Source organism: Rhinopithecus roxellana, chromosome 10, assembly GCF_007565055.1.
Source record: "Rhinopithecus roxellana isolate Shanxi Qingling chromosome 10, ASM756505v1, whole genome shotgun sequence".
Classification (NCBI taxonomy): Eukaryota; Metazoa; Chordata; class Mammalia; order Primates; family Cercopithecidae; genus Rhinopithecus; species Rhinopithecus roxellana.
This window is the reverse complement of record NC_044558.1, coordinates 80,657,943-80,683,650: the sequence shown is the minus strand read 5'-3', so window position 1 is coordinate 80,683,650 and position 25,708 is coordinate 80,657,943. Positions and strand designations below refer to the sequence as shown.

The 25,708-nt window shown below is 51.8% G+C and overlaps 1 protein-coding gene across 6 annotated transcripts in view; it reads right to left on the bottom strand.

Moving 5' to 3' along the window:
- The window catches only part of SCARB1 (scavenger receptor class B member 1), a 113,540-nt gene that overhangs the window by 71,562 nt on the left and 16,270 nt on the right, over positions 1-25,708 (bottom strand). For 4 of the 6 annotated variants that reach the window (XM_010368418.2, XM_010368419.2, XM_030938757.1 and 1 more), the window contains exon 1: positions 15,999-16,371. The exons of the other annotated variants lie outside the window; for them this stretch is intronic. In XM_010368418.2, coding sequence (XP_010366720.1) covers positions 15,999-16,124 — 126 coding nt within the window. In that variant the 5' untranslated portion in view covers positions 16,125-16,371. Of the gene's footprint in view, positions 1-15,998; positions 16,372-25,708 lie in introns of those variants that run through there. 6 annotated transcript variants of the gene reach the window in all.

Below are 25,708 nucleotides of genomic sequence, written 5' to 3'. Positions count from 1 at the left end.
GGGAACAGACATTAGAAGGAAATCCCAAGGACAGGGGAGACTTGGCTGTTCCCAGAGCTGCCAAGGGATCCTGGCTGCAATGGGCTCTCAGCCAAGTAAGGTCAGCACGACCTCCACCTGCCTGCCAGAAGGCCAGACAGGGCCAAGATGATCCGGCACAAGAATTTCCACCGGGCTCTGAGGCCTGGGCATCTGGGCTGGTGGCTGCCGGGAGGCCTAGGCAGGGAGAGGCAAAAGAGGAAAAGCCCTCATCTGCCACTCCATCCAGCCTCCCGTTTCCACCTGACCAGTCTTAAGACCCCAGGGTTTCCACAATCTTTCTGGCCCAGGGGACGAGGCAGGGATCAGATCCACCATCCCTTCCCATGTGATGGCCCCGGGGTGGGCATAGGCTGGCCACAGGCTGCTGAAGGATGGACACATCACTGCTCAAAGGCAAGGAACAGAGCCAGGAATTTTAGAAAGCAGGTGGAGGAAGGGGCTGGGAGGAATCGCAGGCTTCTTCAACCCAGGAGGTTCAAACTCGCACTGTAACTGCCAGGCTGGGAGCTGGGGGAGGGTCCAGGCACCCACCCCAGCTCATCAGAAACACTCTGCTGCAATCTGATTCACACAATGAGGCTTTTGTGTGGGAGACTGTGGGAAGAACATGTGCACTCCTGAGAAAGCAATCAGACAAATCCGAATCAAGGGCCGTCCTGCCAAAAGCACCCGCCTGGCCCCTTTACAGATGCCAGTGTCCTGAAAGACCGAGCAAAAGGAAAAGGGCTGTAGAGCAGGCCTGGATCAAAGAGGAAAAACACACAAGGCAAGCAGATGCAGGATGCAACCTTGCAGTCAAAAAAAAATTTTTTTTTTTTTTGAGACGGAGACTCGCTCTGTCGCCTAGGCTGGAGTAGTGGCGCGATCTTGGCTCACTGTAACCTCCCGCCTCCTGGGTCCAAGCAATTCTCCTGCCTCAGCCTCCCAGGTAGCTGGGACTACAGGTGCGCACCACCATGCCTGGCTAATTTTTGTATTTTTAGTAGAGACAGGGTTTCACCATGTTGGCCAGGATGGTCTCAATCTCTTGACCTCGTGATCCACCCGCCTTGGTCTTCCGAAGCGCTATGATTACAGGCATGAGCCACCATGCCCGGCCAATTCAAAATTTTTTAATGAACAAGTACCACAAAAAGTGTTATTGGGACCGTAAGGGCATCTGAATGCAGACTGAGTGTCAGGTTAAAGGTGTGGATCCTCGTGGCCTTCCTCAGTGGGGTCATGGTCTGCCGTCATGGAGAAGGAAGTCCTTGTCCTCAGGATGCACCCAAAAGGCTCAGAAACAAGAGAGAGAGAGAGAGAGAGAGAGAGAGAGAGAGAGAGAGAGAGAGAGAACGTACATGCAGCAACTTGTACTTTTCTTGCCATTTTTACAAAATAAAATTTTTGAAAATAGAACCTTGGGTGATGGGGTGGTGGAAGAACACGCTGGGCTGCTTTATTTTAAAAGCTGGTGCCTCCCTCATGAGAACGGCAGAACAAGCCGTGGTACATCCACACTGTGGAACGTTTCCAGGCATCTAGAGAATCAGAGCGTGATCATCACCAGAAAATCCCGGTTGACTGAGGAAAACATGGACAAGCGATGACAGCGTGAGAAACCCACGGCACAGCAAAGCGTGCATAGTATGGTCCCATTTCAGCAAACTGCTGACAGATGGATCCCTCTCTATGTCTGTGTCTATCAGGTTAAGATGTTGGAAACAGCAAGCCCTTATGTGACACTTGCCAAGTTGCTATTCGAAGTGTCTGACATGAGCCAATTCTGCCACCTTAAAAGCCTTATGTAGGACATGCTTTTATTAACTTCATTTTACAGAAAAGTAAAAAAGGTACAGAGAGGGTGAGTCACGTGCCTGAGGCACCCAACTGGGAAGTGGCCAAGCCAGGATTTGAACCTGGGCTGCCTGCCTCCAAAGTCCGTACACTGGGGTCCACCTGAGCTGCTGGAAACTGAAACCCTGCCAAAGGCTGGAGAGAAGCCTGGGACTGATGCTGGGATACACTGCAGGGTACACCCGGTGGCTAGGATTCCAGATCCACTCCTCCACGGCTGCATCTGGGCAGCTCATCCCTCCCACCCCTACCTCATCCTCTCTCTGCCCACAGCACACCCCTGCAGCCTCTCACCTCGGGTGGACAAAGCCTGAACTTTGCACACCAGCCCTGACATCTCTCCCACTTTTTAAAAAATGGCTCGTCCCAGTCCTGCCGCCAGGATGTGAACAGGCAGGGGTATCAATGGCACCTTGGGAACTTCCTGTCTGAAGGACATTTGTTAATGACTTCCTCCTGCACCCACCCAGGCCCCTTCCACCCCTGCTGCCTGGGCCCCCCTGGCCTCCATCCAGCTAGCCTGGGACAGTCAGCCCCACCCAGCACTCGCTGCTAACTATCTCCGTGGCCTTGAGTATCCTACAGAATTTGGTTCCCAAAAGAAAAATAAAAGATGGAACTGAGCTTCGGAACCCAAGTCAGTCCAGATCTAATAATCTGACAGCTGATGAAACTTTCCCCGTTAAAGGGATTAGGCCAGGTACAGTGACTCATGAGTATAATCCCGGCACTTTGTAAGGCCGAGGTGGGAGGACTGCTTAAGGCCAGGAGTTCAAGGCCAGCCTGGGCAACATAGCAAGACCCCTGTCTCTACAAAAAATTTAAAAATTAGATGGGCATGGTGCACACCTGTAGTCCCAGTTATTCAGGAGGCCAACGTAGGAGGATCAATTGAGCCTGAGTGGTTGAAGCTGCAATGAGCCATAATCATATCACTGCATTCCAGCTTGGGTGACACAGTGAGACCCTGTCTCAAAAAATCTAAATAAATAAATAATAAAGGTCGGGTACTGTGGCATATGCCTATAATCCCAGCACTTTGGTAGGCCGAGGTGGGTGGATCATTTGAGGTCAGGAGTTCCAGACTAGCCTGGCCAACCTGGCGAAACCCCGCCTCTACTAAAAATACAAAAATTAGCCAGGCGTGGTGGCGGGCACCTGTAATCCCAACTACTCAGGAGGATGAGGCAGGAGAATCTCTTGAACCCGGGAAGTGGAGGTTGCTGTGAACCAAGATCATGCCACTACACTCCAGCCCGGATGACAGACCAAGACCATGTCTTAAAAAAATAAATAAGTAGGCCGGGCGTGGTGGCTCACACCTGTGATCCCAGCACTTTGGGAAGTCAAGGCGGGTGGATCACCTGAGGTCAGAAGTTCGAGACCAGCCTGGCCAACATGGAGAAACCCCGTCTCTACTAAAAATACAAAATTAGTTGGGCATAGTGGTGCATGCCTGTAATCCCAGCTACTTGGGAGGCTGAGGCAGGAGAATTGCTTGAACCTGGGAGGCAAAGGTTGCAGTGAGCTGAGATCGCACCATTGCACTCCAGCCTGGGCAACAAGAGAGAAACTCCGTCTCAAAATAAACAAATAAATAAATAATAAATAGCTAGTAAGCTACTACCTCCTCAAGAGGCCTTGGTAAACAAAATAATCAGCCAAACAAAATCATCTCTAATACTGTAACAGCCAAAGACAGTGAAAGGCAAGGCGGGGATGAAGTGGGAAGCTACTTGGTGGCAAAGGAGCCCAGCCCCATTTTTGCTGCCTATGGCCCTCACATCTCCCTGCCAACAGCCCCTCCTTTTTACCTTTAGGGAACCACCCCACTCCTACATGAGTCTGTATGGGCAAGAACAACTTCCCTCCCTGGCTCCAAATGGCCAGGCGACCCAAGGCTGACCAATCACAGCAGTCCATTACTCGAGCCACAGCAATTGGTGCAAGGATGCACACGTGATCCCAGCCCAGCCAATCACAGCCAATGAGCATTGACTCTGTAACCTGTCCCAGTCACTGAGAAAATTATTTAATTCTCCTTCAATATCCCTCAGGAAGATTCCCTTCCAGGAGCTTCTGGGAATTCCAAAGTAGTCACTTTCTCCCTGACGTGGTGCAGATGCCATTTATTTTCTAAGCATCAGAGGAAGCCACTGGCAAGTGAGACTGAGACGTACATACAAAAACATAGGAATCTAATTCTAGAATCGCATTCAGCCTGTCCGGATGCCCTGTCACGGGACTCAGGAGGAACAGCAGGGTCACAAGAAACTCACTCCCTACATTGACACTAACCAAGTCTACTTACAAGGGTCACTGCTGTTTTCCTTTTTTTAATTGAGTGCATGTAGATGATTTTGCATAAATGACATGCTTATGGGCCACACCTCCACATTCCTGCACAGAGCAAAATCACCAGCAGAATGGACCTCAGTCTCCTGACTCGGCCTCGCACAGTCCTGCTAACGAGAACAGAATGGACCTCAGTCTCCTGACTCGGCCTCGCACAGTCCTGCTAACGAGAACAGAATGGACCTCAGTCTCCTGACTCGGCCTCGCACAGTCCTGCTAACGAGAACAAAGTGAAACATAAAGGACTCCATTCCTTTTTTTTTTTTTTGAGATGGAATCTCGCTGTCACCCAGGCTGGAGTGCAGTGGCGTAATCTCAGCTCACTGCAACCTCCACCTCCCGAGTTCAAGCAGTCCTCCGCCTCAGCCTCCCAAGTAGCTGGGACTACAGGTGTGTGCCACCATGCCCAGCTAATTTTTGTGTTTTTAGTAGAGATGAGGTTTCACCATGTTGGCCAGGCTGGTCTCGAACTCCTGACCTCAAGTGATCCACCCACCTCAGCCTCCTAGAGTGCTGGGATTACAGGCAGGACACCGCGCCTGGCCCATAAATGGTTCCATTCTAAATAATGAACCTCGGTTTAAATGCTCAGGGAGAGAAACACTCCCAACCCCAGCCCCATCCAAGAGACCTGATGGGACCAAGATGCCCACAGGAGGATCCCTGCTTCCTCCTGGAGGCAGGAGGTGGCCCCAGAAACAGCCTCCACGCTTCCTGTGGCCCCTCCACCAGGACGGGTGCTGTCTCTTTATCCACCATCCACAGACAGCCTTGATGACATCTTTATACCCCCATGTCCCTTCCTTCTGGCCACTCCACCTTCATGCTGGGGCAGGAAAGGGGTCAATCAGAAGCCACCAAAGCTCAGACAGGGAAACACCCCAGCACCGGAACCAGGCAGAAGTCACCGAAATCCAGATGGAGTGTGTTAAGACTCAGGCCTACAATCTGTGGAGGCATTCCAGGGATCCAGGCTTCGGGATGCTCCCCAGGGCATATGACCTCGCTTACCCCTCGCTACAGCCCGAGGAGGGAGGCCCAGGGAAACAAACCCGGCAGGGTTATGCAACTCACCCACAGCCACAGAGATAGGCAGTGCAAGAGCCACTGCTAAACTCAGGGAACCTGGCTCCAAAGTCCACGCTGTGGAGGACCCCCACTGGGGCCTCTCTCTCCCTCAGCCCAAGGTCCTACCCTAAGCGGTCCTCTGACATGGACAAAGGTCTCCAACTATGGAATGCAGCCATGAACGAGACAGATATAGTCTCTGTCCTCATGGAACCCACACAAGTGGATGAGATAATTTCAGAGACTGTTAAGGGCTCAGAAGGGAATAGCATGGAGTGGTTATAACACAGATGGCACAAGCCAGACATGGTGGCTCACGCCTGTAATCCCAGCACTTTGGGAAGCTGAGACAGATGGATCACCTGAGGTCAGGAGTTCGAGACCAGCTTGACTAACACGGTGAGACCCCATCTCTACTAAAAATACAAAATTAGCTGGGCATGGTGGCGCATGCCTGTAATCCCAGCTACTCAAGAGGCAAAGCTGGAGAGTTGCTTGAACCAGGGAGGAGGAGGTTGCAGTGAGCCAAGATGGGGCCATTGCCCTCCAGCCTAAAAACCACACAGATGGCACAGACAGTGGATGTGGGGGGCAACTGTCCATTGAGTGTGGTGGGCAGTCAGGGGGTGTCTTCCTCAAAAGGTTACATTTAAGCTTCAAAAGTTTACATTTAAACATAAAAGAGGAACCAAGCATAAGAGCCAGGGGGACAAAAAGACGGTCCAGGCAGAAGGAAAAGCAAGTCCAAAAGCCCTGAGCCAGGACAGCGCGTGACGTGTTGGAGGAAAAGGAAGGCCTGTGAGGTTGCAGTGGGGTGAGAATGCTGAGTTGAGATGGGCAGAGCCCGTGAAAATGAGGCCTACAGCTTTGATACCAAATGCAGGAAGATTTTATTCAGCTTCGTGAAATGATCCGATTTGCATAGGGTTGTTTTGTTTTGTTTTGAGATGGAGTCTTGCTCTGTCTCCCAGGCTGGAGTGCAATGGTGCAATCTTGGCTCACTGCAACCTCCGTGTAGCTGGAATTACAGGCACATGCCACCATGCCTGGCTAATTTTTATATTTTTAGTAGAGACGAGGTTTCACCATGTTGGCCAGGCTGGTCTTGAACTCCTGACCTCAGGTGATCCACCCACTTCGGCCTGCCTAAGTGCTGGGATTACAGGCATGAGCCACTGCGCCCAGCCCAATTTGCATGTTTTAAAGAGCATCCTGGCTTTGATGGGGAGAAGTGACAACAGTGTGGTATGAATCAGCAGAGCAAACAGCCCCATGAGGACCCTCCAGCACCCACTGGGAAACAACGGTGGCAGCTCGGTCTGGGGCGATGGCTGTGGCAGGTGGAGGAGTAGGTCCCATCCCCCTGCATAGGACCACAACCTGCGAGTGGTCACGAACCATCCTTTGAAACAACCCTTGTCTTTTAAACATCCTTTCAATAAATATTTGAGAACCTGAGATTATGTGCTAGGCATCGTTCCAAGGGCTTCAGTCATGGCAACAAACAACACAAAGGTCCCTGCTGTCATGCTCCGACATTCTCATGGGGAGAAATAGACAATAAACAATCAACATGATACACAGAGAAGCAGAGTGGGTAAGAAGGGCTGGGAGCACAGGGGGATGAGGGGGAATCTGCATGATGCACAAAGAGAGTTGGGGGGTCTCCGTGAGCAAGTCAGAGCTGAACAGAGACCTACAGGAGATGAGAGGGCTTGTGTCACGAGAGAGCTAAGGCAATTGGGCCTGTGGGGCCGAGGAATGGCCAGGAGGCCATTGCGCAAGGGAAAAGGGAACGGGGACGTCGCCAGAAAAGTGGCAGGGGTGGATTGCACAGGTCCTGGGCTGGGTTAGGACCTGGCTGTGACTCCTAGGGGATGGGTCTGGCCATGTCAGGGCTTTGAGCGGAGGAGGTGAGCTAAGTGCAGTTTTGATGGGCTCCTGTGGCTGTTTATTGAGAAACCCCACTGGGGAGCAACGGTGAACACAGAGAGGCCAGTGAGGAGGCGGATGCAGGAATCCAGGGGAAAGGTGATGGTGCCTTGGACCAGAGGTGATGGCGCCTCGGGCGTGGTAAGAAGCAGTTGGAACCTGGGTATATTTAGATGAAGCCATAAAACTTTCTGACACGTTCGTTGAAGGAAGTGGAGAGAACAGTCAAGGCTGAGTGCAAGATGTTGGCCCAGGCAACTGGAAGATGGGGGGGGGGCTCCTGATGGAGTGGGAAGCTAGTGGGAGCCACAGGTGTGGCCAGGGGTCATGAGGAGCCAGCCGGGACAAGCGTGAGCTGCCTTTGACCCCGAGTTGAGATATGGATGCCATTGGATGCTCAGGGGTGGGATTCAGGGGAAAGGTCTGGGCCCAGGGATACCAATTTGGGAGTAGTCAGGACAGAGATGCCATTCAGATGCGAGGCTGGAGGAGCTCACCCCAGGGATGAGGGATGAGGACACACAGAAAGGATGCCCAGGGCTCCACCAGTAGGAGGCAGGAGGCCAAGGAAATGAGGAGGCATCAGCAGGCAAGATGAGAGCAGCCAGGAAGGCAGGAGGAAAACCCAGATAATGGAGATTTAAAGAGCCTCAAGGGTCCTTCTAGAAGGTTCCAGAGAAGGTGGAAGGAACTTCACGCAAAATGTCAGGAAGCGAACAAGGTCAGGCCCCTCCTGTTCCTTCCCCCTCCCCAGCACAGGCAATCAGTGAACAGGAAGAAACAATGGAGTGGAGGGAAAGAAAACAAGAAAATTAAGACAGCCATGCCTTGGGCCGCGAGGCTTCCTGGAACCCTGGGCCTGGGGAGCTTCTGAGCAGGCGGAGTGGCTCCATCTCTCACCCAGGCTTTGGGGGGAAACGCGCCGGACACCTGCAGGGAGCCAGCCCCTGGGCCGTTTAAGGGGGCCAGCGGAGCCCAAAGTCACATTCAAACAGGGGGAGGCAGACGAGGTGAATAAAAGGGATTGTTTTTGTTTTGTGTTTTTGATTTTTGACCAAGCCCTAGTGTTGAATTCTCCGCACAATTACTGTGTTTGTGGTATCAGAGCTGCTAGCACCTCCCGGAGCAGAAGGCCTGCACGGAACACTCCTCCACACACTCCTCCAGGCCCAAGACGTAAACCACAAACTCTCTGGGCTCAGCCTCGCGGGGAGTGGCTTATGGCCTCAGGGGCCTCTCTTTTGCTGACCACAGACATGGAATCACCCTCTGGACACTAAGGAACCTCCATGCAGGACCCAGGGATGACAGTGCCAACAAGCCTGCAGCAAATCGCCACTGGGACCAAGACTCATCCAGGAAAAACACCTTCATGGAGCAAGCCCTCCACGGGGCGGGGCGGGGGGACTCACTTCCATCGCATTTGCTAGAAACCGAAAGCCAGGGTAAGACGATTCCAGCACGTTCTGATTGATCAGGGTGCATCTCCTGGTGGAGGTACAGCAAGTACTGGCCATTCCAGGAAGGGACAGGGAATATTTCCTGGAAACCCCGGGTGCCGGGCCTGGCCCTGGAAAGGCCAGACAACAGCGGGACACATCAACCTGTATGTGCAGACACCAACACACACGGACGTGCATAAACACGCATGTTCATGTGTGTCCGTGTGCGTGTACAGACACGCCATGTGCGCCTGCGTCAACAGATGTGGGCACATACCAACAAAGGTGTCTGCACACACATCATCATCATGTGGTCACACATCAAGGCAGGCGTGTGCATGCCTACACAGGTGTGTGTCACTGTTTTCACCATCAACACGTATGTACACGCACCAACACACATGTGTGCAAACACACACTCATGAAGACAGGGAGAGGCAAATCTACCAGGAGCAAATAAACTAGACTCAGGCAAACTAAAAATAGCCCCTGTTTTTCAGCCGTCGCCAGGGAGTAAGTCGAAGTTGTCTCTCCCATGCCAGAAGGAGTAGGAAGTTCAATGGCAGGAAAGAGGAAGAAAAACAAAACAGAACTGGCACACACCTGTGATCCGAGCTCTCCTCTGAGGAGCCACCTCCCCACCCGTGACCAGTGATCAGTTCGAGGGCTTTGTCCCACGCGTCCAGACATGGGGGTCCTACAGGAAACGCCCGGTAGCTAGAGACACTGGACCTCCCTCACTGGGAGCCCTGGGCTAGGAAGAGATGGCCTCCCCGGGAGCCTCACTTGGTGCCTGTGATTGAAGAACACGTCCCTGGTCTCAGACTCCCCCCAGAAAGGAGAGGCCAGGGTGCACTCTGCACCAGCAATGTTTGGCGGGGTGATTATCAGGACAAAGGCCTCGAAGGGACCCTGCTGTTCCCTGGCGATACACAGAAAAGGAAGGGGCAGCCCAGGAAGACATTATAAGAAGGGCCCCCCCACCGCCCACCTTAAGCATGCAGTCCACCTGCTCAGACACCTGGAGAACTGGGAGGACGCAATCTGCAGAGGCCGCCGGGACCGGCTGTGGAGTTGAGCCCCCCCAACTTGAAATCCTGATTCAACCACTTGGAGCTGTGTGACACGGCGCAAGTTACTTTCCGGCTCTTTGCATCCATTTCCCTCAATAAAACAAGACACAATAGTACCTATTTTAGATACTAAAAGAAATAATGCACTTAAACACTTAGAACAGTGTCCAGCCACAACGAGTGCCCATTGACTGTTATCTCTCATGAACCCCCACCTTTTAACTGATTGACAAAGATTTCCCAAAAGGCACAAACTCAGGGACAGTCGGTGCCGTCCCTGGCTGGCCCTGGTGCCTGGGCTCCCTGAGGCTCACTGTGTGGCTCTGGCTGAGGGAGGCAGGGGTGAGACAAAGAGCCTGAGGCCAGGGCTGGGGGTCACACACGCCTCATTCATTCTGTAACCTGACTGGTGAAGCGTTGGCAAGGAGCTCAGGTGCTGCTGTGGCCCTCAGGGACGCTGCAGTGACAGTGATGGGAAAGCCCCTGCCTCAGCAGACACAGGGGTATCAGGAAAAAAGCATGCAGGCAAAGATGACCTAAGGTTTTTGCCTCTACCCCTGGGGAAACAAATGGCGGTGCCGTTTATTGAGACAGGGACCATAGGCGGGGGCAGCCCAGCAGCAGGACAAGGCAGCCGAGGTTGAGTCCAACTAGAAAACCAGCTTAAAGACAGCAGAGGGGACCCAGGTTCTCTCCTGGACATGGAAGAAGGCCATGAGGCCTATCATTGAAGATGGCGGCCTTGGAAAATGGCCCCTTCCCTGCAGCCCAGCTGCAGTGAGGGGCCTCTCCCCACGTCCACCAGCTAGGCCTTCCTTGGAGGACCAGAGACACACGGGAACTTGGATGTGTGCCCCCCAGGACCTGAACTGGGCCTTCGTTACTCACCCACATACTTGAGCACAGCTGCACGCCAGGCTCAGATCCAGGGAATGGGAGCAAGAGTCCCTGTTCTCACGACATCTGCCTCTGGGACAGACAGACACCTTCATACACACACACACACACGTGCACGCATGCACACACACACACACACGCACCAGTGAGGTCACTTGGGGCAAATTACTCTCTTCATCTTCTCTCCTTAACGGACACTGATGACAACAAGTCGTATGTCACGGCCCGCTGCAGGGGCTAAACGAGACGATTTTCACAAAGGTGCTTTGCACCCTGCCTGGTGCACAGTAAGCCGCCCGTGAGTGGATGCCGTGAAGTTCACAATCGCGGCCCTCAGTGTGTCCGTCCAAACACCTGTCTCCAATCCTCCCCACTAGTGGAAGGGAGAAGAAATGGGTCGCACTTCCCCAAAGCCTCTCCAAGCAACCTCGACCACGGGGCCCCTTTGCAGTGTGCCTCCTCAGTCTGTGTGGCGCATTCATCCGGCCAGTCTTTGGGGAAAGCTATGTATCTATTCATTTGTAATTTCTTTTTTAAGAGATGGGATTTCACTCTGTTGCCCAGGTTGGAGTACAGTGGCACAAACACAGCTCACTGCAGCCTCGAGCTCCTGGGCTCAAGAGATCCTCCCACCTCAGCCTCTTGAGTAGCTAGGACTATAGGTGCATGCCACCATGTGCCAGCTTAGTTTTTTTATTATTATTATTTTTGTAGAGATGGGGTCTCACTATGTTGCCCAGGATAGTCTTGAACTCATGGGTTCAAGTGACCCTCCCACCTCAGCCCTGTAAAGTGCTGGGATTGCAAGCGTGAGCCACCATGCTTGGCCTTGTAATTTTTAATCAAACACGTAGCATGTGGATACATTTTCTTTGTTAAAACAAAAAATAGGAGCATTACAGATAAAGTATTAAGTTTCCTTTGTCCACACCCCCAGTGTCCTGCCTTCTCTCATGAGAGTATCCACTTTGGTTAGTCTCACCTTTCCCAAACTTCAACATTTACGTATTCTAACATTAAGCCATTGAAAATAATGGCAGGTGGCCGGGCGCAGTGGCTCAAGCCTGTAATCCCAGCACTTTGGGAGGCCGAGGCGGGCGGATCACAAGGTCAGGAGATCGAGACCATCCTGGCTAACACGGTGAAACCCCGTCTCTACTAAAAAATACAAAAAAAACTAGCCGGGCGAGGTGGCGGGCGCCTGTAGTCCCAGCTAGTCGGGAGGCTGAGGCAGGAGAATGGCGTGAACCCGGGAGGCGGAGCTTGCAGTGAGCTGAGATCTGGCCAGTGCACTCCAGCTTGGGTGACAGAGCGAGACCCCATCTCAAAAAAAAAAAAAAGAAAAAAAGAAAATAATGGCAGGGCACGGTGGCTCACACCTACAATCCCAGTGCTTTGGAAGGCCAAGGCAGGAGGATCACTTAAGGCCAGGAGTACGAGACCAGCCTGGGTAACACAGTGAGACCTTGTCTCTACAAAAATAAAAATAAAAACTGAAAGAAAATATAGAATATTGTTTGGTGGGTTTTTTTTTTTTTAACATAAATAGTACCAGAGCTTTTTTCATTTAGTAAGTAGTAAAAAAGTAATTACTTTTTTTGATTAGTAATTAGCTTTTTTCAATTATGGCCTACCCATGCTGAGACATATATCTAAGTTTCTTCTTTTTTTTTTTTTTTTTTTTTGAGACGGAGTCTCACTCCATCACCCAGACTGGAAGGCAGTGGTGCGATCTTGGTTCACTGCAACCTCAGCCTCCCAGGTTCAAGCTATTCTCCTGCTTCAGCCTCCCGAGTAGCTGGGATTATAGGCATGCACTACCATGTCCAGCTAATTTTTGTATTTTTTAGTAGAGACGCGGTTTAGCCATGTTGGCCAGGCTGGTCTCAAACTCCTGACCTCTGGTGATCTGGTGAATAACGAAGACATGGTTCCTGGGGGCACACATCCAGGTTCTGTGACAAGGACAAAGACATGAAATGTGGACAGAAGTCATTCTTAAGAAATTCAGTCTAAAGAAGCAGGCCAAGGGGGAAAAGATGTCAACTAGTGTGACAATATCCACATCTTCACTCCAGCTCATCATTGAAGATGGAGGCCTTGGAAGATGACCATCCCTTTTTTGCAACCCAGTGAGGGGCCTCTCCCCATGTCCACCAGCTAGGCCTTCCTTGGAGGACCAAAGACACACAGGAACTTGGCTACCAAAAAATGGTAATGATAAATCAGTAATCACCAGTGATGGCAGAGATAGGGGAAGTAGCATAGTCCCATACCTTGTGAGTGGATGTAGCAACAGAGCTGCGCAGAGGGCAATTTGGCCATAATCTTCAAAACTCAAACTGAGCACACCTGCTCCCAAGGCCCCACTTCTAGAAATCCACCCTATGGAAATGTTCATGAACCACATGAAGAGGGATGTGTCGGGATATCGCTGTCATTTGTGACAGAGAAAATGATCAGTCGGAGAAACAGGTAAACAAGTCTATAACCATTCAAAGGAATACCAGCAGTGATGAAGGAAAACACGGGGTACATTTATTGCTGAGACATGGAAAATTTTTCAGATAATATCTTTGAATTGAAAAGCAAATTGCAAGATAATTACACATGTTCAAGTTCATTTGCACTTAGTTCAAGTTATGTAAAATATATGTATTGATATGTATACATACAGGCTCTTGGTACACAGAAAAGGGTCTAGAAAGATCCACACCAATGATGGTGATAGTAGCTGAGGAGGAGAATAAAATGGGGGAAACTTTCTCTTTTTCCTCCATTTGAACTTTTTTTACGAGCAAGTATTCATATATTTTATATAAAGTCGTCCCTCAGTGTCAGAGGGGAATTGGTTCCAGGACCCCCAGATACCGAGACCTGCAGATGCTCAAGTCCCCGACATAAAATGCTGTGATATTTGCATATCACCTATGCACATCCTCCCGTATTCTTTAAATCATCTCTAGGTTACTTATAATAGCTAATACGATGTAAATGCTATGTCAATAGTTGTTATACAGTATTGTTTTTATGTCTTTTTTGTTGTTGTTGTTATTTTGGGGGGATTTTTTCTGAATACTTTCAATCTGCAGTTGATTGAATCCATGGATGCAGAACCTGCAGACACAGAGGGCCAACTGCAGGGACTCCTGTCACTAACCAAAAAGCATATTTAAAAAAATCAAAGCACAAGGCCTCCCATTCAAGTTGCACACAGACTCATGCAGCCAAAGAAAACACCAGCGGGCAGTCCCTGCTTATGTGCGTGTCTCTCCCACCCTGTCCCCTGAACACAGGCTCTCTTCTTCCACGCTAAGGCACTTGGCCGCTGCTCCAGCCTGGGTGGTTCCAGAAGTGGCCGTCTTGGGCTGGGCGTGTCTTCCTGCCTTCACGCCACTCGGCCCCAGACCAATAGCCTTTGGGATATCCACAGAAGGATGCTGGGAGGCTCCTGCTCAACTTTAAGCCAGATGCTCCTAGCTCCAGGACAATTGAGGACAATGTGGTTTTCCTCTTTAGAAGCCCGGGAGAGGAGTGGGGAAATTTGGTGGTGCATGCATGTGTGGTACACGCACACGCACACACACACATCCTACTGACATCCTTAACCTGATGACATCCTGAGAAAGAAAACACCTTGAAATAAGCCCCCAAATAACTGAGTTGGCGAGACTCTTTACCTGGCATAAATCCCACCACCCCCACACTCCCAAAGCAAAAGACTAGGTGCTCACTCACAGCACAGGGTCACATGCTCACACTGCCTGAGTGACAGTCCCTCTAGGGACCCTGCATACACACTGTGGGGTCCTGGCACTGTAGCAGCCACAAGGCTGTCACTGACACACACGTTTCAGTATGAGTAGGCCACAGAAATAAAACTCCCAAAGTGTAACAGAGAAAGACTCTGAGCTGTCATGGGGAGGAAGAGGCCATTCTGTTGCTTTTCCTGCCATCCCCAGAGACAGTGTCACCCTCCACCGGGACCTCTTTGCAATCAGACTACAGACTTTGACAGGATAAGATTTGAAAAATCAAAAATAGACACAACATGGCCAAGATGCCCTAGACAACTGCTCACCCAGAGACCTTGAGAGGGCCACATGTTGCTCCATATTTAAAGCCAGCTAGCTGGGTGCCAAGAAGTGGCAGCCAGATCTAAGCAGACGTATGCTTCATTCATTCACTCATTCATTCACTCTTAAATGAGGGAACAGACATGAAATGTGGACAAGGAGCCGTTCTTAAGAAACTCAGTCTACAGAGGCAGGCCAAGGGGGAAAAGATGTCCATTAGCGTGACAATGTCCACATCTTCACCCCAGCTCAGCATCTGGCTGGAACTTTGATAACAGTGAGCCCCAGTTTCCCCTTCCCTCCACTGCAGGTGCTGGCTCCAGGGCTTCACAACTCTAAATGACTTTTAGCTCAAATGTGATACTCTGCAATCTCCAAGTCCCTCCCTAACTCCAGGCTCATTCAAACATTGGCACCCAGGGCAGAGTCTGTCCATCTGCAGACCAGCTGACCGCCTAATCTGTCTCCCTGGTTGAAAGGGCAATAGTGTGGATCAGAGGAAAGACCTCAGGCTGCGTGCACTCAGAGGACCTTGGGCTGGTGCCTGTCTCTGCATGAATCTGGGGAGAAAAGCGGCTTATAGTTTCCAGACTGAATCATGAAGGCAGTGAGCAGGGAGAACAGGGTCGCGCATTCTACCTCCTGGAAAGGGTTCTTATGGGGGGATTCTGGGCAGCGGAGGATGCTCAGCTGAGCACCTACCATGTGAGCTGGGCACCCACGTGGGCCTCACAGAAGGTTCCTGTCCTCCCGGGCTCACAGGATACAAGTGCAGCTCTAATTTTACCGGACCCTGCTACCGGCTTCTGTGAAAGCAGGCGTCGCACTCCGGGGCTCCTTCGGGCGGCACCACGGAAGCAACCCGTCCACACTCTTGATTTGTCGTGGGCGCCCAGACCCTTTGGGGGGGGTCAGGCCTCCGGGTGGGCTCCCATCCAGGGCTCCCCAACCCTGGCCTGCGCCTCCAACAAAGCCCCTGGGTTCCCCTTTTGCCCCCCAGCCTCAGTCTTGGGAGGTGAGGGTGGTGGAGAGGCGGTCAGCGGCCCCCTCCCGATGCACCTGGCTTCCCTCGTGCTCTGCGGCCCGGGCGCCGATCCCGCTGCGGTCGCCCACCCACCGCAATGCTTATGCGCGTGTCTCTCCCGCCCTGTCCCCTGAACACAGGCTCTCTTCTTCCATGCTAAGGCACTTGGCCGCAAAGCGCGGGTCCTCCTCGGCGCCCAGAGCTCAACAGCTCGGGTCCGTGCGCGGACAACGCCGGGGGCTCCCTCACCCACCTTGAGGACCTGCTGCTTGATGAGCGAGGGCACCATCACGATCATGACAGCGCCCAGCACCGCGCACAGCAACCCCGCGACGCCCAGCGCCGCGGCAGCCCAGCGCGCTTTGGCCGGGCCGCCCATGTCTGCGCGCCTGTGGCCCACCAGCGGTTCGCAGGGCTCCGCGCCTGGCAGGAGACGGGGACGGCGACAGAAACGACACAGGCGGGGACTCCGGGCACTCGGGCCGCAGAGGCACGGTGGATCCGGGACGGCAGCGCACGCAGGAGCAGCCCAGCAGGTGGCCAGTGGTTTTATGCCCCATAGCCGGCGCCGCCAGACCGCCCCCGGGCCTCCTTGGGCTCCAGAATTCCGGCGGCAGGGGCGGGGCCTGAGCGGTCCGGGGGCGGGGGAGAGGCGGAGCCGGGGCGGGGACGGGGCGGGGCGCTGATCGGACGGGCAGGGGGCGGGGCCATGGCCGCCAAGACACGCCCCGCTATGCTGCAGCTGACACCACGGCCTCGCTTCCGTTTTGGGGCGGGAGCGGAGGAGGCCTCGTGGTTGCTGTGCCAAAATGTCTATGGGGCCTGAGTCCATCACCCTCTTGCTCCCTTCCCCTTCCTCCTCCCCTTCCCCCACCTATGTCTCCCCTCCTCCCAGCTCTCCCCTCTGAGCCTCTCACCCTTTCCCTCCTCCTCCCCCTCCTGTATCGGGACCATCATCAAGGTTGGTCACAGTGATTAGGACTTCGCCAGCCCACCCAGGAACTCCAAAGCCCTTACAACGATCCACATGCCCCGCCACCACCCCATGGACCCTCATCTCCCCAGTCCATCTCCAGCCTCACTGTCCCTGGAAGAAGCCCCGCAGGCTTCAACCGCAGGGCCTTCGTACACCCTGCACAGGCAATTCTGTTCTCCCAGGTATCCACCTGGCTCTATCCTTCATAACGTTGGTGCCACCATCACCCTATGACTGAGCACCCCCTGGCAGGTTCACATTCATTTGCATCCTTGCATTCTGACCATGTGCTCCAACTGGGATGCCAGCCCCTGAGGCGGGGCCCCCCACTCGTCCTCAACTCTAGAACGTGGCCTGGCAGGGAATGCCTGCTCACAGTAAATATTCTGGAATGAATGACTGAGGAGTCTTCTAGGTGCCGGCCCCTGTCCTTAGTGCTTTGCACACAATGGCTCCATTTTACAGATAAGAAAACTGGGTGGTGGCTCACACCTGTAATCCCAGCATTTTGGGAGGCTGAGGCAGGTGGATCACCTGAGGTTGGGAGTTGGAGACTAGCCTGACCAACATGAAGAAACCCCGTCTCTACTAAAAATACAAAATTAGCCAGGCATAGTGACGCATGCCTGTAATCCCAGCTATTTGGGAGGCTGAGGCAGGAGAATTGCTTGAACCCGGGAGGCGGAGGTTGCGGTGAGCCAAGATAGCACCATTGCACTCCAGCCTGGGCAACAAGAGCGAAACTCCACCTCAAAAAAAAAAAGAAAGAAAGAAAAGAAAACTGACGCACAGGGAAGCTTAGTTAACCCAAACCGAGTTCCCGGTTTCTAAAGCAGAGGGAAATCAATGATAAGCACGTGAGCAAATGAGTGAAGGATAATTGCAGGCAAGTGCTCCAAGAAAACAGAACAGGCCCGGTGCATGGTGGCCCACAACTGTAATCCCAGCACTTCGGAAGGTCCAGGTGAGGGATCGCTTGAGGCCACTAGTTGGAGACCAGCCTGGGCAACATAGTGAGACCAGTCTCTACAGAAAATTAAAAGATTAGCCAGGCATAGTGGCATGCGCCTGTGGTCCCAGCTACTCAGGGGGCTGAGGCAGAAGGATGCCTTGAGTCCCGGAGTTCAAGGCTGCAGTGAGCCCTGATCTTACCACCACACTCCAGCCTGGGTGACAAGAAGACCCTGGGAAAAAGAAAAGAAAAAAAGAAAGGAGAGAGAGGGAGGAAAAGAAAACAGAAGAGGGTGCACAGCAGCAGGCTGGCACTAAGTGGCAGTTGCCCTTAGATGGGTGAGTGTGTCCCTGAAGCCCTCCACACCCCCCTGAAGTCCTCCCCCACACCCCACCTGGCCTGCCTTCTGGTCCTGCAACACTGGCCCCACCTTGAGTTTTGGGCCCCTCACGTAGGCCAGTCCCCTCATTTTCTGAATGAAGTTATTGAGAGGACAAGAGACTTCTGGGTTACACAGGGACAGGAGGGTGGTGTACCCAGCACCTGGGTAAGGCAGGCTCAGTCCTTGAATGCTCTGAGGGAGACTTTCTAAACCTCTTACTTAACCCCAGAAGAAAGCAGCCTTCTCCCAGGGCCATCCTTAAGCAACATGTCTTGGCCTGAAGCAATATTTACGGAGCATCTGCTATGTTCTGGTTAGACAGCTTTGCCTGGCACTGCCTTCCTCTAAGGAGGCCGCATATGGTCCAGTGCCCCAAGGGGCAGGGCCCAACTCCTGAGGGAGGTCAGAGTGGCTAGGGTGAGGCTATGGTGGCCCAGGGGTTTCCCACATTGGAGTCCTAGGGCAAGTGGTGTGGACCTTTCTGTGCCTCAGTCTCCTCATCTATGAAACAGGGATTAGAAGAGCCACTTTCCAAGGGCTACCGTGAGGATTAAACAAGTCAAAAACCGTGCCAGTGCTTAGAACAGTGCCTGGAATGTGTCAGTGCAACTGAGCTGGGGGCTGTCATTATTTCCAGGACCTACATGACCTGGCTCCTGCCCATATCTCTGCCTCCATCTCCCTGCCTCCATCTCCTGCCGTCTCCCCCATTGTTTCTGTTCATTGAGCGTCCCCAGCTTTTTCTTGTGTCAGGACCTTTGCACTTACAGTTCCTCTGTCTAGGATACACTTCCCCTAAATCCGTCCATGGCTCCCCACTCTCCTCTTCCGGGCTCAGCTGAAACCTACTCCTCAGAGAAGCCTTTGCGGTTGCATCTGTCGAGAACAGGAGTCCTAGCCCACTCTGTGAGGCCACCTTGTTTTGTGTGAAATGGTCTCATCTGTTTACTTGTTCATCTCCTCCAACTCCCAAGAGACAGAAGCTGACCCTGTTTCGCTTATCGATGTAGCTCCGGCACCTGGAAAAATGCCTGGCACATAGCAGGTACTTAATAAATACTTCACTCAATCAGCTAATTAACTCATGTATTAATCAAGTAACTGATCAATTGATTAATTAATATCACTTCATTGAATTCCTTAAGGCCTTCAACACCCTTCAGCTGTGCAGTTGCCTTTTCTTAAATGACTTTTGTAGTTCTCAGAAATTAGCCAGTTAACTAAAGTCTGTGGTCTGCCTGGCCCTGACACCCTCCCCCACTTCCTTGATACTGACCTGCCTTGACCATCTCACTCAGTCTAACTCTGATTCATGACCAAGTCTTCAAGGTCCAAATGTACGTGGTGCTTACCCAAGAAGGCTGCAAGGCCATGGTTGGAGAGCCCTCATGTCACGCCATGCTGTCACTCAACGAGAGAGAAGGGCAGAGATGACAGGGTGCTAGGGCACGTGAGCCACCTTGGCCTTGCTGAGGGGAGCCACTTCCGGTGGCAGAGAGGGCAGCTTAAGGAGGGAAAAAAAGACTTCGTCATGTTTGAGGGAGAGGTCTTGCCCTGGGGAAAGTCAAAGATACAGAAGAAAAGAAAGAGTACTGATAACAAAACATGATCAACATGGTGTCACGGGGCTCCTGGAAAATCAAGTCAGATGCTTTTCCTCCTCTGCTCAGCGTCCTCTCATGATCAAAGATGGAGAATGAGTGCAGGCAAAGACCTGGAGGGGTTGGAAGCCTCATGAGGTGCTTGTGGGATTGTAAAATGGTGCAGCCTCAAAAGGTAAACATAGGGGTCCCCTAAGACCCAGCAGTTCCACTCCTGGGTGTGTGCCCAGGAGAAAGGAAAGCACGTGTCCACATGGAAGACTGGATGCAAATGTTCACAGCAGCCAAGCAGTGAAAACAACCCCCACCCCCATCAGCTGGTGAACAGGCAAATAAAATGTGGCATAACCACACACTGGAATATGACTCAGCATGAAAGGGAATGAAGTGCTGACGCATGCTACACCATGAATGAACCTTGAAAACACTGATAAGTGAAAGAAGCCAGACACAAAGGCCACATATATGATTCCGCTTATATAAAAATGTCCACAGTAGGTAGATCTGTGCAGACAAAAAGTAGACCAGTGGTTGCCAGGGGCTGGGGAAAATGAGGAGTGACTGTTACAGGTTTGGGTTTCATTTCGGAGTGGTGAAAATGTTCCAAAAGTGATGGTAAAAGTGGTGGTAATGATGGTTGCACAACTCTGTGAATATACAAAAAGCCATCAAATTGCACGCTTTATTTACTTTTATTTTTTAAGAGACAGGGTCTCGCTCTGTCACCCAGGCTGGAGTGCAGTGGTGTAATCTCCCTAAAGCCTTGAAGTCCTGGGTTCAAACCATCCTCCCGCCTCAGCCTCCTGACTAGCTTGGATGACAAGTATATGCCACCATGCACACCTGTTTTCATTTTTGTTGGGACAGGGTCTCGCTTTGTTGCCCAGGCTGCTCTCAAAATCCTGGTCATCCTCCCACCCTGGCCTCCCAAAGTGCTGGGATTACAAGTGTGAGCCATCATGCCTGGCCAAATTATATACTCTAAATGGGTGAATGTATGATATGCAAATTATATCTCAATAAAAACTGTTATTTTAAAGAAATGGCCAAGCATGGTGGCTCATGCCTATAATCCCAGTGCTTTTGGAGGCTGAGGCAGGAGGATCCCTTGAAGCCAGGAGTTCGAGACTAGCCTGGGCAACATAGCCAGACCCCAGCTATATAAAAAAATAAAAAATTAGCCAGGTAAGGTGGCACGCACCTCTAGTTTCAGCTACTGAGGAGGCTGAGGTGGGAGAGTCATGTGAGCCCAGGAAGTCGAGGCTGCGGTGAGTGAGTTATGATTGTGCCACTGCATTTTAGCCTGGGCAACACAGTGAGACCCTGTCTCTCGAGAAAACAAAAAGAAAGAAACCTTTTCATGGCTCCCACCTCATTCACCGTAAAAGTCAAAGCCCTCACCATGGCCCACAAGATCACCATATCTCATACTAGAGAGACAAAGTCAAAACACACCCAGATCGGCACATCTCCCTGACCTCATCCCCCTCCCTCCCCTTGCCCACTCTGCTCCAGCCACACCCCCCTCCCTGGAGCTCCTCCACCTGCTGCCCGGGCCCCAGAACCTTTGCACTCCCTGGTCCCCTCCTGGAATGCTCCTCTCCCTAACACCCAGGAGGCTTACCCTCCCTTCCTTCAGGTCCATGCTCCAATGTCATCTTCTCAGCAATGACTGCCTTCCTGCCCACCCTTGGAAAGTTATAAACCACCCACATGACCCTCCCCATCCCCCTTGGCTGCTTCATTTCTCTCTGCGCAACGACCGCCCTCCAGGGCAGGCGTTTGCTTGTTTGATTGGCTTCCTTCCCCTTCTAGGATGAAAAAAGCTCCATTGGGCAGGAATCTGCCTGTTTCGTCCATTGCTGTGCCCCCAGCTCCTGAACATCACGTGGCCCACAGTAGGCCCCTGGTCAGTGTGTGTGGATGAACCACATCTACCAGAGTCCAAGGTAAAAGCTTGCCTCTGCTGCCGGGCCATGCTGCTGCCTGGCATGGTGGCCTGGGGCAATTGCTCAGCCTCTCTGTGCCCCGGCTCCCTTATCAGTGGCTCGGGAATGGTCTGAGTCATGCCTGCACCCTCGGGTGGTCATGAGAATTCTATGGGCTCATCCTGGTCATATGCTTCCCGAGGTGACTGTGTGAGGTGGAGCCAACACCCCCTGCAGGCAGCCGCATGCCCTGTGCCCCACCCCAGCCTGGGAAGAATCACTCTCGTCCCCAGGGGCAACAGAACACGCTGCATGGAAGTTGAAGGGCTTCCTTAAAGGAGGCACAGCTGGCTCCTGGTGGAGCAGAGAGCGGAGATGTGAACCAGTGACTTGGCACGAACATTACCACTACGCTGTTTGCTGAGGGAAAGGAAAAAGAGGAAGAAAGTGAAGGAAAGTGAAGAGACGGGGGTGAGAAAGGACAAAGTAAAAAGCAAAGGAAGAGGAAACCTTATTTTTTTTTCTTTTGAGATGGAGACTCGCTCTGTGGCCCCGGCTGGAATGCAGTGGTGTGATCTCGGCTCACTGAAACCTCTGCCTCCCGAATTCAAGCAATAATTCTCCCTGTCTCAGCCTCCCGAGAAGATGGGATTACAGGTACATGCCACACGCCCGGCTAATTTTTTTTTTTTTTTTCTGAGGAGGAGTCTTACTCTGTTCCCCAGAGAGTGCAATGGTGTGATCTTGGCTCACTGCAATCTTCTCCTTCCAGGTTCAAGCGATTCTCCCGCCTCAGCCTCCCAAGTAGCTGGGATTACAGGCACCTGCCATCATGCCTGGATAATTTTTGTATTTTTGTGGAGACGCGATTTCACCGTGTTGGCCAGGCTGGTCTTGAACTCCTGACCTCAGGTGGTCTGCTCACCTCGGCCCCCCAGAGTTCTGGGATTCTGTGATTACAGGTGTGAGCCACTGCACCCAGCCAATTTTTGTATTTTTAATGGAGATTCAGTTTTACTGTGTTGGCCAGGCTGGTCTCAAACTCCTGGGCTCAAGTGATCCACCTGCCACAGCCTTCCAAAGTGCTTGGGATTACAGGCGTGAGCCACCACACCTGGCCAGGAAAGCATTTTAGCCACATTTGCCACCTGGATCGCTGCTGGTGAGGGAGGAAAGAGAGCTCACGTGTGCCTGCTGGATTCATTCAGTTCAGATTGAGCTCCTACTCTGTGCTGGGCACTGTGTTGGGGGCTTGGGGACCCAGCAGGGACCATAAGCAAGCCCCTGGCCTCGCAAGTCCTGCATGTTAATAGACAAGCAATAACAATGCGTGATAAACATCATCATTGGTGATTTTATAAAACATTAGCGCTGTGGGCCCAGCATGGTGGCTCATACCTGTAATCCCAGCACTTTAAGAGGCCGAGGCAGGTGCTTTGCTTGAGCTCAGGAGTTCGAGGCCAGCCTGGCCAACATAGCAAAACCCTGTCACTACAATAAATCCAAAAAAAAAAAAAAAAAAAGTAACTGGGCATGGTGGCACACACCTGTGGTCCCAGACACTCAGGAGGCTGAGGTGGGAGGATCACTTAAGCTCAGGAGGCAGGGGTTGCAGTGATCCAAGATGTCACCACTGCACTCCAGCCTGGACGACAGAGCAAGACCCCATCTCAAAAAACAAAGCAAAACGATATTAGAGCTGTGTAATCCAATACAGTAGCCACCGGCCTTATGTAGCTATGGGCCACTTGACATGGGGCTAGTCTGACATGAGATATGCCGTGTCATATACATCCCAGATTTCAAAGGCTTTGTATGAAAACAGCATAAAATGTCTCAACATTCTTATATTGATCACACATTGAAATGACACTATCTGAATATCAAGGGTTGAATAATATATACAAGTTAAATTAATTTCACCTGTTTCTTTTTACTTTTTAAAATGTGACCCCTAAAATTCTTTTATCTTTTTTTCTTCTTTCAGAACAGGGTCCTCTGTCATAAAATGTTTCAAATTGTGTGTGTGGTTTGTGCATGCTGCGTTTCCATGGGACAGGCAGTTAGAGGACAATGCATGCTTTAGGGGGAGAAACTCAATAGTGTAAATGCTACTGGGGGAGAGGGGTTGCTATTTAAATGGGGTGTTTGGAGACAGCCTCAATGAGAAGGTGACATTTGGGCAAAGACCTGCAGGAAGTGCAGGAACATGTCGAGATCCAGGGAAGACCATTCCAGGCAGAGGGAACAGCCAGGGCAACAGCTCTGAGGCCGGAGGTGCCTGCATAGATTTTCATCAGAATGCGAATCTCTCATGCTGCTGCAAGTGAGTTTTTAGGAACTGTTTCTCTTCAGTAAGTCAAAATGCACCCTGCAATATTGTGAATACCAGAGAAGGTCTCCAGAGCCCCCAAACAGCCCCCTCCAGAAACTCAGCCTCCGCTCCTGGACTTTAGCCCTTGTGCTAGAGTCTGAATGTGTCCCCTGAAATTTGTACGTTGAAACGGAATTACCATGTGATGGTATTAGGAGGTGGGGCTTTGGGGAAGTGATGAGGTCATGGGGAAAGAGGCCTCATTGATGGGATTAGAGCCCTTACACACAAGGCTCCAGAGAGCTGCCTCTCCCCTTCCACCAGGCAAGGAGGCAGAGAGAAGTTGCCATCCGTGAACCAGGACACAGGACCTCACCGCCACCAAATCTGCTAGCACCTTGATCTTGGACTTCCCAGCCTCCAGAACTGTGAGAAATAGGTGTCCATTGTCTGTGAGCTTCCCCAGTCTATGGTACTCTGTTTTAGAAGCCTGAACAGACTGAGAGAGGCCCTGTAAATCCTGTCTTCCTTCAAAATCACACGTTTCTGAGTCGCCGACCACTGACTTCCCTTCAGGAGCCTTTCCTTCCTGACTCAGGGATAGCAATCAATCCTCACCTTTGTCCCTGGCCCTTGGGGACTCTGATATGTCCTCTCTGAAAAGGACTAACCCTCCAACACAGACGTGCTTTCCAGGACAAAGGTGCAAGTGTGTGGGGAGGACCCAGCTGGCAGCCGTGAGCTAATGGGCCGCTCCATGGGCCAGGTCACCAGAGAAGAGAAGTTTCTATCAGCTCCCACTCTCAACAGCAGCTGGAGAAAGGAGGATGACTCCTATCCCAGGACCCAGAAGGTTCTTCTGAGACCACCTGGTCCTATCCTAACTACCAGAGAAGGGGTGGACATGCTCAATCATTCATTCATTCATGTGGCAAATACTTGCTGAGCACTCACTATGCATCAGGCCTACTGTGTGCTAGGGCCTGGGGGGAGATGGGGAAGAAGGCAGGCAGGTCCTCTCTGCCCTGGCCTTACTTTTTTTGAGACAGGGTCTGGTTCTGACACCCAAGCTGGAGTGCAAAGCTCACTGCAGCCTCTATCCCCTGGGCTCAAGCCATCCCCCTACCCTCAACCTCCTACAGGCATGTGCCACTACACCTGCTTATTTATTTATTTATTTATTTTAAGACAAGAGTCTTGCTGTGTTGCCCAGGCTGGAATGCAGTGGCGTGATCTCAGCTCACTGCAACCTCCGCCTCCTGGGTTCAAGCGATTCTCTTGCCTCAGCCTCCCTCCCAAGTAGCTGGGACTATAGGCACCTGCCACCACTCCCAGCTAATTTTTGTATTTTTTAGTAGAAATGGGGTTTCACCATGTTGGCCAGGCTGATCTCAAACTCCTGACCTCAAATGATCCACCCACCTTGGCCTCCCAAAGTGCTGGGATTACAGGTATGAGCCACCACACCCAGCCAAGCTAATATGTTTTTAATTTTTATCTTTTTTAATAGAGAATGGGGGGGGGGTCCCACTATGTTGTCCAGGCTGGTTTCGAACTTCTGAACTCAGGTGATCCTCCCTCCTCGACCTCCCAAAGTGCTGGGATTATAGGTGTGAACCACCACGTCTGGTCTGCCCAGGCCTTTTCAGTAAGGGAGAGAGAGAGAGAGATTTATAAATATATTGATAAGCATATTTAAAGGAAATAAATAGATAATGATTATAGATGGTGCTAAGTGCTAATGAGAGAAATAAAAAGGTAATGCCACAGGGAGATGGAGGCTGGAGAGGGGAGACCGGAAGGGTGAGAG